The 15,406-nt window shown below is 36.9% G+C and overlaps 1 protein-coding gene across 5 annotated transcripts in view; it reads left to right on the top strand.

Annotated features, from left to right (window-relative positions):
- Positions 1 to 15,406, top strand: part of PHIP (pleckstrin homology domain interacting protein) — a 128,267-nt gene that overhangs the window by 37,888 nt on the left and 74,973 nt on the right. For all 5 annotated transcript variants that reach the window (XM_061427263.1, XM_061427267.1, XM_061427266.1 and 2 more), the window contains exon 8: positions 15,162 to 15,383. In XM_061427263.1, coding sequence (XP_061283247.1) covers positions 15,162 to 15,383 — 222 coding nt within the window. The remainder of the gene's footprint in view (positions 1 to 15,161; positions 15,384 to 15,406) is intronic.

Below are 15,406 nucleotides of genomic sequence, written 5' to 3'. Positions count from 1 at the left end.
TTTAGGTGCCTTAACTATTATATCCACTAAGGGTAATACTACACTACAGTGGTTGTACTTATAATTAAATATTACTTACGTGAAATACTGGGCTGAAGGTATGCACTTATTCACGGGGTTCCTATGGGAAATTGAAGTTAACATGGAAATTCCTATGTCTGTCTTTGAAGAGAGCAGCTGCGAATTTTATACAGTCATAACAATTATAGATTCCTCTTTTAAGTAGATATGCTTGTAAACTGAGATTTATTTATATCTACTTTCTCTCCTTTACCCATACACTCAGTCATCTGTAAAACAGCTAAATGGCAGGATGTGGGAAAGGATTTCCATACTTATTTTTTTCCTGGTTCTAGAATCCTCTTCAGGCATTTGCAGATCATTTCGTATATGTTAGTATTCTCCCTTTCATTTCCTCTTTTATGTCTGCTATTCTTTATGAAGCAGAATAAAAGTGAAATTTTCAAAATTTTCTGACAGGTTATTATCTTCAGAGTGAGGAACAGTTATCCCTATATTTGCTGAAGTCCTTGATATACTTGCAACAGTAACTTGCTCTCAAATGGTAATGGAAAATTATCTTTAGAGTTAGTTCAACATATTATTATTTAAATTTAGCTCTCAAAACATATAGTAAATTAGGCATTTCTAATGTTAGAAGGATTCTTTCAAAAATAATAATAAATAGAATGAATGAGAAAGAAGCATTACATTGTGTTTATATTTCATTTTGGTATTAAGTTATGCCATATACTGAAATTATAAAAAATATCTATAACTTCTTAATTTTTTGATGTCTTTGAAAGGAATTCTTTGAAAATGAGAGAGATGGTAGGCATTAATTTGTCATACTTTATGAAGCATTGTGTGTATATTGATTTGAATTAGACACATAATTTCTTATACTTTTTTGAGGGAAAAATCCAGTGAGTAATAATGCTGTTGCTATCTTACAGTAGTAGATTAGTAGGCATAGAGCTGGGAGAGTGTTCTGAACCTGGCTTTAGTGAACTACTACCCATGAGTCAAATCTAGCCCACTGCCTGGTTTTGTAAATAAAGTTTTATTCAAACACAGATGCGCTCAGTTTTTCACATTGTCTGGGTTGCTTTTGTACCACAACGTGGAGTTGGGTAGTTATGACAGACTGTATTGCCTACAAAGCCTAAGATAATTGTTATCTGGCCCTGTACAGGGGGGGGTGGAGAAAAACTGCAGCCCTTATTCTAAAAACTTAATTCCTAGTTTTAAGAGCATTTGATTTTGGGGGAACAAGAATGATACGTTAAGAAGAAACTGTTTTCTGATTGTTTTCCTTTAATTGAAGATACATAAATAAAGGGAAGAAAATTATCACTGTACTGTTTTATGTGGTCTTATCAAGAATCTAAAAATGCTGATGTTTTGTGTATGTGATATAATTTTCAAATTGTGCCAAACTTACAGTCTCGTTTGTAATTTTTTACTGGTGATTTGCAGTGACAAATTCCAAAATGTTACCTTGTGATAAATGCCAAAATATGAGATCATTGTTATTTAAAATTTCTTTATATTTTTATCTTGTTATCACTTCAGGTGGAGTTAGAGAATATATGTGTTCACATTCTTTTATTCCCCTGGAAACACACTAGCCACTAACTAATGCTTTGAAATCCAGTCTTAAAAGCAAATAGGATAAGACTTCAGGATCGTAGGTTTTGACTGAACGATGAAAGATGCCTGTGAGGGGCCGCACACTATTGTTACTTCCTAGAAGAACAATTCAGTAGTGGATGACTCAGTATTTTCTTCTTATGTATTTGGTATCTTAGACTTTGTACACTTGTCATTAACTTCTAGTGTTAGATGTATTTGAAAACTTTTTCCAAGGGACTAATTCCAATGGACTTTTGAGTGCTTTTGGGCAAGCACAACTAGAGGTGGTATAGTCCTGTGGTTCAGAGCATCAGCTTCAGCATCAGGGGACTCTCGGTTCAGCTCGCAGTGTTGCCATGCACTAGCAGTGCAGTTTACAAAGGCTGCCTCACCCTTTCACCTACAATGTTCTCAGCTCTTTAAAAAAGGCAGGGAAATAGATAATACTAGTAAAGTAGATAATAGTAGTATCAGTCCCACAGGGTTTTTTTGTGGGATTACATGAAATGGTGTATGTAATTAGTATAGAACAGGATACAAAGGGAGAAGCTGCTTTTAATTCTATAGATAGATTTAAATAAATTGTATCCATTTTATTTTCTTACCTAAAATCTTTCTTTTTAATAAATGCTATACAAGATTGAAACTGAAATCATTGTGATTGATAAGTGAAATTCTGTGTTAGGAAAATTATCCAGTATTTTGTACTAGAATATTTTAATAATGGACGTTTCCCAGTAGAATAATGAGAAGAGCCCAGGGAGGGAGACAGTGTAATCGCCAAGTCTGACTGTTCCCTAATTCTCTTAGTTTTCTAAATTTGTTTACTTGGTTTCAGAATCATTGTGTCAAATAATATTTACTAAAGAAAAACAGAGTTAATTCTCTCAAGAGTAAGCCATTCACTCCTAAATGTATGTTGAGGACCACGTAAAAAGATTTCGTTTCTCAAAAACATAAAGTATATCTCTCCAAATTAAGGCAAAAGAGCATAAAATATTTCCATACTCAATAATTTGTAATAAATACTATGAGTTTATTCACTCCCTTAATGAACTTTGGTCTTTTAGGTGGTGTACACTTTTCTAAACACTTAGAATATTGAAATGGCAGCTACAGTTACTGATGAGAGTTCATAGATGATCAACAACACAGTGTTGATGCGATGTGATGAGAGGCTTGATAGAGGCAGCACAAAATGCTGAGGTATCCTAGGAGAGAGGTACCTAATTCAGGGGGTGGTAGGAGATGGTAAGGGGAACTTCCTTGAGAAGTGACACTTTGAACTGAGCCAAGATGGATATTCCACAGTTTAAGGAAAGGCATTTACAATCATTGGAAGAATATAACATACAATTGTGTATTACTTGACATGGCGAAAAATACATATAGACCACTGTTAAGCAAGAGTTAGAGATATTATTGGAGGACAAAGTCAAGATTCTTTTGTGACATTTGAAGGGGGTTCTTCCCTGAAGGCATGGAACAAAAATGATGGCTTTAGAGGAGTGAGTAGAATTTCTCTTTTTAATGTTCTGTTGAGCATTTTGTAGCTGCTACTGCTGCTGCTAAGTCGCTTCAGTCGTGTCTGACTCTGTGCGACCCCATAGACAGCAGCCCACCAGGCTCCGCCATCCCTGGGATTTTCCAGGCAAGAACACTGGAGTGGGTTGCCATTTCCTTCTCCAATGCATGAAAGTGGAAAGTGAAAGTGAAGTTGCTCAGTCGTGTCTGACTCTTAGTGACCCCATGGACTGAAGCCTACCAGGCTCCTCTGTCCATGGGATTTTCCAGGCAAGAGTAGTGTGGGGTGCCATTGCCTTCTCTGGCATTTTGTAGAGGATGAATTAAAGCTAAGTCGATATCCAGAGGTATTGGTAAAAAGGTTTTAGGAGTGATCCATGAGAGTCACAGTGGGAGTAGGGATGGAATTAATAGGTTAAAAATAGAACTAGGATTTAAGAGGTTTATTTGCATGTGGGGAGGAATTGAGAGGCAATATGAAGTGACATGTGTTTTAACTTGTGCAGCTGGTTAGAAAGCCATGTTATTTACTGTGGTAGGGATTTAAGTGGAGAAGTTCGTGAAGATTGGGACGTGTTGAATTTGAGATCCACACATAGATTGCCAAGTAGAAATGCTCAGCAGGCAGTGGGAGTGCAGGAGAGATCTAGGCTAGAAGATTCAAGTTGGGAATCATTGACTATGGAAGTTGATCATTTTACCTCATGTATGTAATGTAAGAAGTCTGAGTCTTCAACTTTAAAGCAAACTAAACAAGAAGAGGAGTCAGTAATTAAAACTGAGAAAGAGTTGCCTTAGAGGCCACAGGAGAAAAAAAGATGTGGTGTCTTAAAAGCCAGAGGATTTGTATTTTACTAAAGATAGAAACCTAAAGTAAAATTAGAACTGAAAGGCATCTTTTGGATTTGGCAAGGCTATTAGTGACCTTAAGGAAAAAATCTTTATTTGTTTTAAGTTTTAGGGAAAGGAGTGAGATTGTAGTGCATTAAGGAAAGATTGGGAATTGAAAATTTAAAGAGACAGTACAGAGTAGTCTTTCAAAAAGCTTGACAGTAACAGGCTGTTTTCTGAATGTGGGGTACTCCCCTGGACATACTGTATGGTCCTCTGTTGCAGTGAATTTGTTTAGGGGTCGGTCTCTATTAAGCTGTGAACTTCCTGACAACAAATCCTTTTTCTCAAACCTTTTTAGATCTGTAGTGCATTGTATCTGGTGTATACAGTAGGCATATGACAAAAAAGAAAGATGAATGAATGAGCCAGGCAGTTAGAGATCCAGAAGTGAATAATGTCCTTTCTTGTAAGAAACTTTTGTTAAGGAAGATACATGTATAAAAATGTCCATAAGATGAATTCTCTCCTCCTACGGTGCTTCATTTACAATAGTCTTTCCTGTGTTTCAAACTTGCAAAGCCCATTTATGGCTTAAAGACTTTGTACTATCTATTCCCTTTGCCTGGAATCATCTTCTCCGAAATATTGTTGTGGCTTATTCCTTTTTTTAGCAGCTCTGGTCAAACACTGCATAGACTTCGCTGTCTACCTTCCCTCCCCATACTGTATCATTGTCTGTCACGTTACCTTACTGTGTTTTTCTTATAATATCTATCACTGTCTGAAATTCTTAATTTTTAAAATTAGCTTTAATTGTATTTTCTTATTAAAGAAGTTCCATGAGGACGGGTAGGACCTTGACTGAATTATTTATGACCACTGACTAAAGTAGGCATCCTTGAGTCTATACTGATGTAAATTTGTAAATAATTAAGTGAGAAAAAGGGAAACTGCTTATTTACGGTAGAATGCCAACTGATAGTTACAGAAAGCATGCTGGTTTGGCAGCTATCATAGTGGTCATTGATGGAGGGTAGATTGGTTGATACTGGTTTGAAGATCTTGGCGTAATCTAGTGTATGTTCCCACAAGATACTAATTTAATAGAAAGGGGGAAATTGGAACTTTCTAGGGGGGAAATACGGGAAACATTTCACATGACAAAGTTACTAACTTCAGTAGTGGTGGGATGGGGGTTGACATTGCATATCCTCTGAAGTGGTACATGGAGGAAAACACAGCATCTTGTCTGTGGGGTTCCTACCAAGACAGTATGATCTGACAGAATATAAAGTCTGTGTTTTTAATAAACTTCTGAGGACATGAAACATAGAGAAAGCCTCAGGAAATACTCCAGATTGAAGAGATTGAAGTGACGACATAACACGTATTGCTATATGGGCTGCTGCTGCTGCTGCTAAGTCACGTCAGTTGTGTCCGACTCAATGCGACCCCATAGATGGCAGCCCACCAGGCTCCCCCATCCCTGGGATTCTCCAGGCAAGAACACTAGAGTGGGTTGCCATTTCCTTCTTCAATGCATGATAGTGAAAAGTCAAAGTGAAGTCGCTCAGTCGTGTCTGACTCTTAGCAACCCCATGGACTGCAGCCCACCAGGCTCCCTGGGGTTTTCCAGGCAAGAGTACTGGAGTGGGGTGCCATTGCCTTCTCTGCTATATGGGACCCTAGGCCAAAAAAGAAAAGGGAACAATGTCAGGATAGTTGACAAAATTTGAATGGGGCCTGTGGATTGGATGGCATTTTTATCAGTATTAATTTCCCCAGTGTATGGAGATGTGTGTCCTTGTTTTAGAGGAATGCACACTGGGATATTTAGAAGTGATTGGGCATCAAGTCTGTAGGTGTATTATATGGAGAGAAAGAAAAGAAAGGCAGTGATTGAGCAAATGCAGTGAATTGTTAATAGTTGATGTGTCTGGGTGATAGAAGACATTGGTACTGATCTTGAAACTCCCATAAGTTTGAAATGCAAAATTGCTTTTTCAAAGTACATGGGAGGTAGTGTAAGGATGATACTATATATTTAGTAAGTTTGGTAATAATGGAAAGGAGAGCTAGAATATGGTAATTTATAAGATAAATTTTTGAAAACTGGGTCGGGGTAAGGAACTAGAAGAGCAGATATAAGAGGAGATAACTGATGTGCAGTGGTCTTTCTGGAGGATAGATAAGTGAATAAATAGATTAAGAGCAGTTTATGTGGACGGTTTAGAAAGATAATTAGGTTTACAATGAACAGATTCTGCTTTTCAAAGTGAAGTATTTTACATGGTGAAGAGTGTTGGTTGGGGAATGGGACTGAGTTCCCTAGAGATGAATGATAAAACCTGGTAATAGGGAAAGTGTGATGAATAGGGGCCAAAAAGGGTTGCTGATTAGCCTTAGCCATCCAAATAAACAGGAGCTGTGAATTTGCAGTGCTGCAGAATTAGTGTGCTTGTCTTCTTTTCCATAATGGTACTTGGCATCTGGGAGCAGGATGAGAGCAAATGATGATTATGTTGATAAAAGGTTAGTCAGTGGGGGTTTAGATAGACAAGGAGTAAGACAATTCAGCCTGTGTTGAGATGATTGACTCCAATGTTTAGGGTAATTTGTAAGGGAAATGAAATATAGGTCTGATAGATTGGTAAGAAAATCAGTGGCCTCTTCTAGAAAATACATTGAACTAAATTTAAAGTATAAGCAGTTTTTAGCTGCCCAAATAAATGAATTGTTATTCAGATAAATAAAGACTACTAAGGGCTTCCCTGGTGGTTCAGATGGTAAAGAATCCACCTGCAATGTGGGCGATCTGGGTTTGATCCCTGGGTTGGGAAGATATCCTGAAGGAGGGCATGGCAACCCATTCCAGTGTCTTTGCCTGGAGAATCCCTATGAACGGAGGAACCTCGTGGGCTACAGTGTGTGGGGTTGCAAAGAGTTGGATACAACTGAGCGACTAAGCAGACAAATAAGGCTACTTTTTCTCTTGAAAACAAAATGACATTATAGTATGCATAACCATATACATGATGTTTTTAACATTTAATTCTGTTTGTTCTGATGACATCAGGAGGTGAAATCTGACTCATAAGCCATGTAGCAGTAGCAAGAGAAATTAGAATTCTCTTTGTTGATTCTGCCAAGGACTCCCAGATTCTCCAAGATACTCTAAGTTTAATAATCACCTGATTTCTTTTATCTTCATGCCAGAGCAGTAATCGTTGGTTGGTATGTTCAATTGATGCTTCTCTTTTAGCAGGGAAAAATTTACAGGTCTGCTTTTTAACTCTAAGGTTGTATGACCACAGTTAACCTTTTTCTGTACTGTTGCCCAAGTGTGTGTGGTTTTCTCCTTGCAGAAGTCAACAATTCTTTGTCATTTACTGTTCCATGTTGTAAAGTACTTTTCTTCATCATTAAATAGTTCATATAGTAGTTAACAGCTAATCTTACAGGTTTCAGTTTAAATAAATGTTTACATATATACTTAAATAGTTTAATTAAGCCCTTTAAAACTTGTCTTCCAGAAACTTGAAAGTTGACTTCAGATTCTGCTTTAGTTTTTACATAGAATATAGATGATTGAAGACCCTGTATCTGAGTTGTTTCGTAAAGCTTTCATGTCAGTAGGTAGGACATTTTTTTGTAGATTTTAAGATGAATTTTAATACCCAAGTGCTCAACAAAGTAGAAAGCCATGTCACAGATCTGTGGAATTTTTCTTGATGAGAATACAAAAGCAAATGTATATACATATTGCTTTTGTATATACATATTTAATTCCTGGGCTTTAAATATGGAGAATGTCAGCGTTCATTTTTATTTGCGGAGAATGTCAGCGTTCATTTTTATTTGCGGAGAATGTCAGTGTTCATTTTTACTTATCTGAAATTTGCCTCTCACACTTTTTATTTTGATGAAACTTTGTAGTTTCTAAAAGGGATTCACAAAATAGGGACTTCTTTGGGATAGACTAAGAAGGAAAGGGCAGGTAGGTGATTACCTGCTGTGTAAGAGATCCAGTTAAATTCTAGAAGGAAAGGTCATTGGTGCCATTTCCATAGTCCGCTTAAAAATATTAAAGAAATAACAGTGATTCCAGAGTAAATGTCTGATTCAGTTTCCTTCCTTTGCCCTAAGCTACAGAGCATGTTGATCGTTTTTAAAGGCACTTGGCTTTATCACTGTGGCTATGGAAAAAGAAAATTTATAGGGTACTTTAAATTCATAAGTTTAAGTTCCACCGTTTATCAAGTCTTTTTACAAGTGATAATCTGCACTGTTGTTTTTTCAGGATAGAGAAAAGTTACTTTTTCAGCTTTCTTGGCATTATCTTTTCATTGACAGGATATCTTGACATGTAAGAGAAAACAGTGTAAATTTGATATAGCTCATTTATTTGGGGATTTATGTAAGCTAAAGCTACATGTTCTTTTTGATATCTTTATACTCAGTACACAGATAATTGATAAACATGTCATTTATCTATATATCTATATATCATGGTAATTATGACAATTTTACATTATTGAAAAGTGAAACTAATGATCCAGTGCTACCTTTTATATTTGCTTGGCATTAACCACTAGCATAATAATTTGATTTAAAAATGAATTCCAAAAAAAGCATCTTCAGTTTTCACCCGCTTATATATTTCTTAACACTTGCGGTTAAAATATTAGAGTAACCATGTCTTGGCAAAACTCTATTAGCCTTTGCCCTGCTTCATTCTGTACTCCAAGGCCAAATTTGCCTGTTACTCCAGGTATTTCCTGACTTCGTACTTTTCCATTCCAGTCCTCGATAAAGAAAAGGACATCTTTTTTGGATGTTAGTTCTAGAAGGTCTTGTAGGTCTTCATAGAACCATTCAACTTCAGTTTCTTCAGCATTACTGGTAGGGTCATAGACTTGGATTACTGCAATATTGAATGGTTTGCCTTGGAAATGAACAGAGATTATTCTGTCGTTTTTGAATGTTGGTACTTTTGATATTGTCCCAGAGGTCTCTGAGACTATCCTCAGTTCTTTTCATTCTTTTTTATTCTGCTCTTCAGAAGTTATTTCCACCATTTTATCTTCCAGCTCACTGGTTTGTTCTTCTGCTTCAGATATTCTGCTATTGATTCCTTCTAGAGTATTTCTAATTTTAGTAATTGTGTTGTTTGTGTGTGTATGTTTATTCTTTAATTCTCCTAGGTCTTTGTTAATTGATTCTTGCATTTTCTTCATTATGTTTTCAAGGTTTTTGATCATTTTTACTATCATTATTCTGAATTCTTTTTTATTTATTTATTTTTTTTTTCTGAATTCTTTTTTAGGTAGTTCCTATATCCTCTTCATTTATTTGGACTTCTGTGTTTCTAATTTGTTCCTTCATTTGTGTAGTCTTTCTCTGCCTTTTCATTATTAATTTTTTTTAACTTATTGTGTTTGAGATTTCCTTTTCCCAGGCTTTAAATTGTTTCTTCCTTTTGGTTTCTGCCCTCCTAAGGTTGGTCCTGTGGTTTGTGTAAGCTTGTAGAGGGTGAGATTTGTGCTGAGTTTGTTTTTTGTTTGTTTGCTTGTGTGTTTGTTTTTCCTGTAATGGGCAAGGCTGAGAGAGGTGGTTATCCTGTCTGCTGATGATTAGGTTTGTATTTTTGTTTTGTTTGTTGTTTAGGCGAGTCGTCAGGCACAGGGTGCTACTGGCGATTGAGTGATTCCAGGTGTTGTAACCAGGTGGTTTCCTTTGTGTGAGTTCTAACTAGTTGATAGTCCCTATGGTTAGTTCTCTGGTAGTCTAGGGTCTTGGAATTCAGTGCTCCCACTCCAAAAGCTCAGGGCTTGATCTCAAACCAGATTTTTAGTCCCAACACCGGCAACTTCCCATAAATCTGCTCTGAAATTATATCCTATTCGCTGAGCCTCTGCTGGCTGAAGGCCAGTGCAACATTCCTGTTTTTTTAGGAGTACAGATAACCTTTGCTGTGGCAGAGCACCTAGGAATGGCATGGGAAGGAGTGTCACGTGGACCAAGACCTGACCTTTGCCGGGGCTTTCACAGCAGGCCCCGGGGCCTGGACTCTGCTGGTTCAGAAGTGGCTCATTTTAATACGCTCTGACCTAAAGTTACATCTGGTTTCTGGAAAGGGAACAAAAATACTGCATTTGAAAATAGCAGCTAAGCCCTCCCTTAATCTCGGCCCAATCCTAACTTTTTTAAAAAGAATATAGTTAACTTAGTTTTATTTGTGTTTGGCCTTTCCATTTCTTCACTGGGTACATTTTGCATCAGGTTCCTATTTTCCATCTTTGTTCTCACATATCAGTTTTTAAAAAAAATATTTTCATTTATTTGGCTCTGCCAGGTCTTAATTGTAGCATGCAGGATCTTATAGTTGTGTCATGTGAACTCTTAGTTGTGGTCTGTGGGATCTAGTTCCCTGCTGCTGCTAAGTCACTTCAGTCGTGTTCGACTCTGTGCGACCCCATAGACGGCAGCCCACCAGGCTCTCCCATCCCTGGGATTCTCCAGGCAAGAACACTGGAGTGGGTTGCCATTTCCTTCTCCAATGCATGAAGGGAAAAGTGAAAGTGAAGTCACTCAGTTGTGTCCGACTCTTCACGACCCCATGGACTGCAGCCCACCAGGCTCCTCCGTCCATGTTATTTTTCAGGCGAGGGTACTGGAGTGGGGTGCAATTGCCTTCTTCTCCTGCAATGGGAGTGCAGAGTCTTAGCCACTGGCTAACAGGAAAGTCCCTCTCATATACCAATTCTTAAAGGAGCATTTCCTATGCTATAATACTTAGTATGGTGGTCACCCTTATATGGTATTAGTTTAAAATTAAATATGAGAAATTTCCCATTTGCTAAAGAAGAAAGATAAAATGTGTCTATGTACCAATTTAGACGTGTTTAAAGTTTTTTTTAGTCTTGAAATAATTATAGACTCACACAAAGTTGCAAACATAGTACAGAATCCCATGTAGCCTTTCATGTACCTTCCTTCAGCTGTCCCCACTGGTGACATATTACATAGCTGGAGTACAGTATCAAACTAGGAAATAGACATTGTTGCAGCATTGTTAACAAGGCTACAGATTTTCCGTTCTCAACATTTGTACACGTGTGTGTGTGTGCATGCATAGTTCTATTCAAATTTATTCCATGTGTAGGTTCATGTAACTGCCATCACAACCAAGATGCAGAACCGTTCCATCCCCACCAAGTAACTCCCTTGTGCTACTTTTTATATTTGCATGCCCGGCAACTGCCAATCTGCTCTGCATCTCTCTAGTTTTATCATGTTGAGAATATTATGTAAATGAAAGCACATAGTATGTAACTTTTTAAGAGTGGCTTTTTTCATTAAGCATAATACCCTTTAAATACATTTAAGGTATTGCATTTCTAGTTGGTACCTTTTTTATTGTGGAGGAGTATTCCATTGTATGGATGGACCAGAGTTTATTTAATCATTATTATTCCATTCTCTCCATTTTGAACTTACATTTGTTAGGTTTTGAAGTGCTGATTTTCTATTGTATCTTCTACACCTAAAGAAACTGATACAATTCAGTGCATTGAAATGAAATTCCAACAGATCAGATTTTACATGTGAGAATTTACATTTCAGAATATTCTCAGCTGTGGATAGTAATCTTTGTAGTATGATTTGGGTTTGCTTTACGTATCTTTGAATCACAGAATGAATGGTATTTTCAATTATGACCCATTATTCTAAAATCTCCACTTGCCATCATAGATTCATCACTTTCCATCTGCTTTTTTCCTATGTACTCATAAACCTATCCTATATTTGTGGGATGATAGCAATTTTTTAACATCAGGTTCTTTGTCCAACCATCATTATTATAATAATATTTTAAATAACTTAAATTTCCATTATTACTATATGGAAATCCTACTCCTTATAGAAGTTTTCAGTGAACAAAGAGAAGAAAATTGAAAAATCACCTGAAACCCTGCCACACAGGAATATTTAATATTTTAATATTAAATATTGGGATTCCCTGGTGGCTCAGATGGTAAAGCGTCTGCCTGCAATGCAGGAGACCCGGATTTGATCCCTAGGTCAGGAAGATCCCCTGGAGAAGGAAATGGCAATCCACTCCAGTACTCTTGCCTGGAAAATTCCATGGACGGAGCCTGGTGGGCTACAGTCCATAGGATCGCAAAGAGTCAGACACTACTCAGTGACTTTACTCACTTTTATGTCTTGTCTGCTTAAAATTCTTCATTAACTTCCCTTGCCAGGTTAAATTCATACTCCTTAACAGGCATTTAAAATTCTACCCTCTATGACCTTCCTCAGATAAAACCTTTGCAGCTTAATTTTTGTTTTTAATTTCCCACTTATACTTCATAGTCCCAGCTTTTCCCACTACCTTGCCAATCCTCAGTCCTAGCAGCAGTATCTATGTATTACTGAAAATAAGTGAATACTTCTCTTTCCCCTGGGCATTAGAACTTTGTTTAAAAACCTTGTCAGTTCAGGTTTTTTTATGAAATCATGTTGTCTAATTTTAGCTGAAAGTTCACTGTTGCTTCCAGGATTTTTCCCTTATTGCTTATAAGATTCTACCACATTTTAAAACTTTTCTCACTTTTTTTGGTTCCTTCTTTTGTTTCCCTCTTCTCCACTTTTGGGAAATAACCCTCAGATGTTTGGCTTGGTGCTGAGGTTAGAATCATCAAATTTCTTTGCTGCTTGCTTTACAGTTGCCACGTCCGCCATAACTCTTCCTCCTCCATGAGGCCTCAGAGCCCATGTGTCCTTCCTGCCGAGGCCGACGCCTGTGCCTGTGTTTTCCAACTCTTTCTTTTCTTTCTCCATTTAAGTGACGTTACTTTTGCTTTCATGTCTGTAACTCTTTTAACGTTTTGATTGAAAGACTGTAATGTTCTATTCTTTGGTTTATTATAGACTTTACTAACATTTGACATAGGCTTCTGTAAAGAATGATCATCTGTTCAAGTTCTTCTTTACAGTTTGGTCTTTTTATAAGGAATAGTTTTATCAGTCCTCACGTGCAACTTAAACACATTTATGGTGCTTTTAAGAATATTTTCCTGGTAAATTTGATTTTTCTCCTTGTCTACACTGCTTTTCAAGCAATTATGTGTACTTGTGTTTCTGATGGTCTTCCCTTGTGGCTCAGCTGGTAAAGAAGCCACCTGCAACGTGGGAGACCTGGGTTCAATCCCTGTGTTTCTGATAGTCATTTTAAAAGAACTTAGTTGAATTTGTCAGATCATATTTAGTTTCATATTCACATAAAAATAGATGATCACAAATAATGATTCATGAGATAGAAATTGCCTGAGGATGCTTTCAGATTTTGTTTGAAATTCTGCCAGGAGTTCTGGGGATCGGGGATGAGGGTTGGGGACAGTGTACTGCTTTATACCATAGAAGAGGACGGTGAAGAGAGATTTCCCTGAAAGTAAGATGAAAACTTTCTCTCCTGTAATTTAATGGAAGAAAAGAAAGGTTAATTGGGATAGTACACACTAAAGCAAATTGTGTACAGTGTTTTTTTGAGGGGGGGCAATATTGTGGGGGATTTTTTTTTTTTTGTATGTGTCAAAATAAAGCAGAATTATAAAATAAGGTTCAGTTCAGTCACTCAGTCGTGTCCGACTCTTTGCGACCCCGTGAATCACAGCACGCCAGGCCTCCCTGTCCATCACCAACTCCCGGAGTTCACTCAGACTCACGTCCATCGAGTCAGTGATGCCATCCAGCCATCTCATCCTCTGTCGTCCCCTTCTCCTCCTGCCCCCAGTCCCTCCCAGCATCAGAGTCTTTTCCAATAGTGAACTTAATACATTCATAATATAGTGGGACTTTCTGTTCAGTTTTATTTGGTGAAAAGTCACTGGAAACTGACTTTCAGATAACAGGTTGCCCCCTGTCTTTTTCATAAAAGCTCGCATTTTGGTCAAAAAGATGTGTGCATTTTTTTGTTTGTTTTCTGTTTGTTAACATGGAAGATAGAATATAAAGCAGACTTATTCAGATACATAAGAAATAAGGGGATGACATGATTTTATTCTTCGTGTGCATTCTACCTGTGTTGGTATACCTAAAATTTTTTTTTTTGTTGGGAATGTAGGTCAGAGCCAAATGGTGCCTTAGTTTTTAGAAGCAGATACTTCTCTGTGCCCTTGCTGTTTTAGATTCTCTAAGTACTTTCTAATGTCAGATAAAATTATGTGTGTGTGGATTTTGTAACAAATTAGATTGGAATATTTGTAGAGTTCTAACCTACAGCCTTTGAAATGTTCTAATAAATTTCGAATCTGGGGAATGGATATATGAGGTTAATGGTAATATATTGTACTCTTTGTATATTTAAAACTTTTTAATAGTAAAAACTATGGGGGAAGTAGGGGGAGGTTGGTAAAAGAGTAAACTTTGACCTATAAGATGAATAAGAAAAATTAGAGAAGGAAAAAAGTCTAGAAGTTCTTACTGCTGCTTTGGCTAAGTAAAAGTGAAATGTTTATTTGTAAATATAGATATTCATAGGAAACTGTATTCTTTACATTTCTCTTTGAGCTTATGCTTCTGCAAAGGGTAAACAGGTAGTATATGTATTTTTAATGACATCATGCAGCTAAAATTAACTTTTTTCTTATAACTGATGTTGAGTGACTTTGTAATGTATTTAGCTGAAGATAAATGGTGGGAAACTCATGTGTTACAGATTTTGGCTTTGTAGGAGGAAAAAGCATCAATAAGCTTCCTTTCATTTTTATAGTAATGTAGATAGGATTAGTCACTATTGCATGTTACGTTTGTTTTGCAGTTATAATTTTGTTATTTTAGAAGTTCAGCTTCTTTGACAAGATTCCATATAGAGGCTACCTTGGGTAGTGGATAGGGGCCATAGGTAAATGTTAGTTATTGCTAACATCCTACTTTTCCTGTTAAATGGTGGGCATATACAAGTATTCTTTATAAGTGAATAATTTATAAAATAAAGCACCTTGTGTAGAGGAAAGTTTCTAACACAAGTATATAAAACATTTTAGTACTTAAAGTTATGAATATTGGGAAGTGGCTATAACAGATAGAATTTTTAAAAAATCTGTTAAGTATTTGAACTAAAATTTATAGTTAATTCAATAAATATCCATTTTTATTTTAAGGGTTCTGATGACTGTCTTGTGAAAATCTGGGCAACAGATGATGGGAGATTATTAGCTACTTTGAGAGGGCATGCTGCTGAAATATCAGACATGGCTGTCAACTATGAGAATACCATGATAGCAGCTGGCAGTTGTGATAAAATGATCCGAGTCTGGTGTCTTCGAACCTGTGCGCCTTTGGCTGTTCTTCAGGGCCACAGTGCATCTATAACATCACTACAGGTAATCATTTTAATCCTTGAAAA

The sequence above is a fragment of the Bos javanicus genome, chromosome 9, assembly GCF_032452875.1.
Source record: "Bos javanicus breed banteng chromosome 9, ARS-OSU_banteng_1.0, whole genome shotgun sequence".
Classification (NCBI taxonomy): domain Eukaryota; kingdom Metazoa; phylum Chordata; class Mammalia; order Artiodactyla; family Bovidae; genus Bos; species Bos javanicus.
Note: the sequence above shows the minus strand (reverse complement) of the source record. Positions and strands in the feature narration are given on the sequence as shown.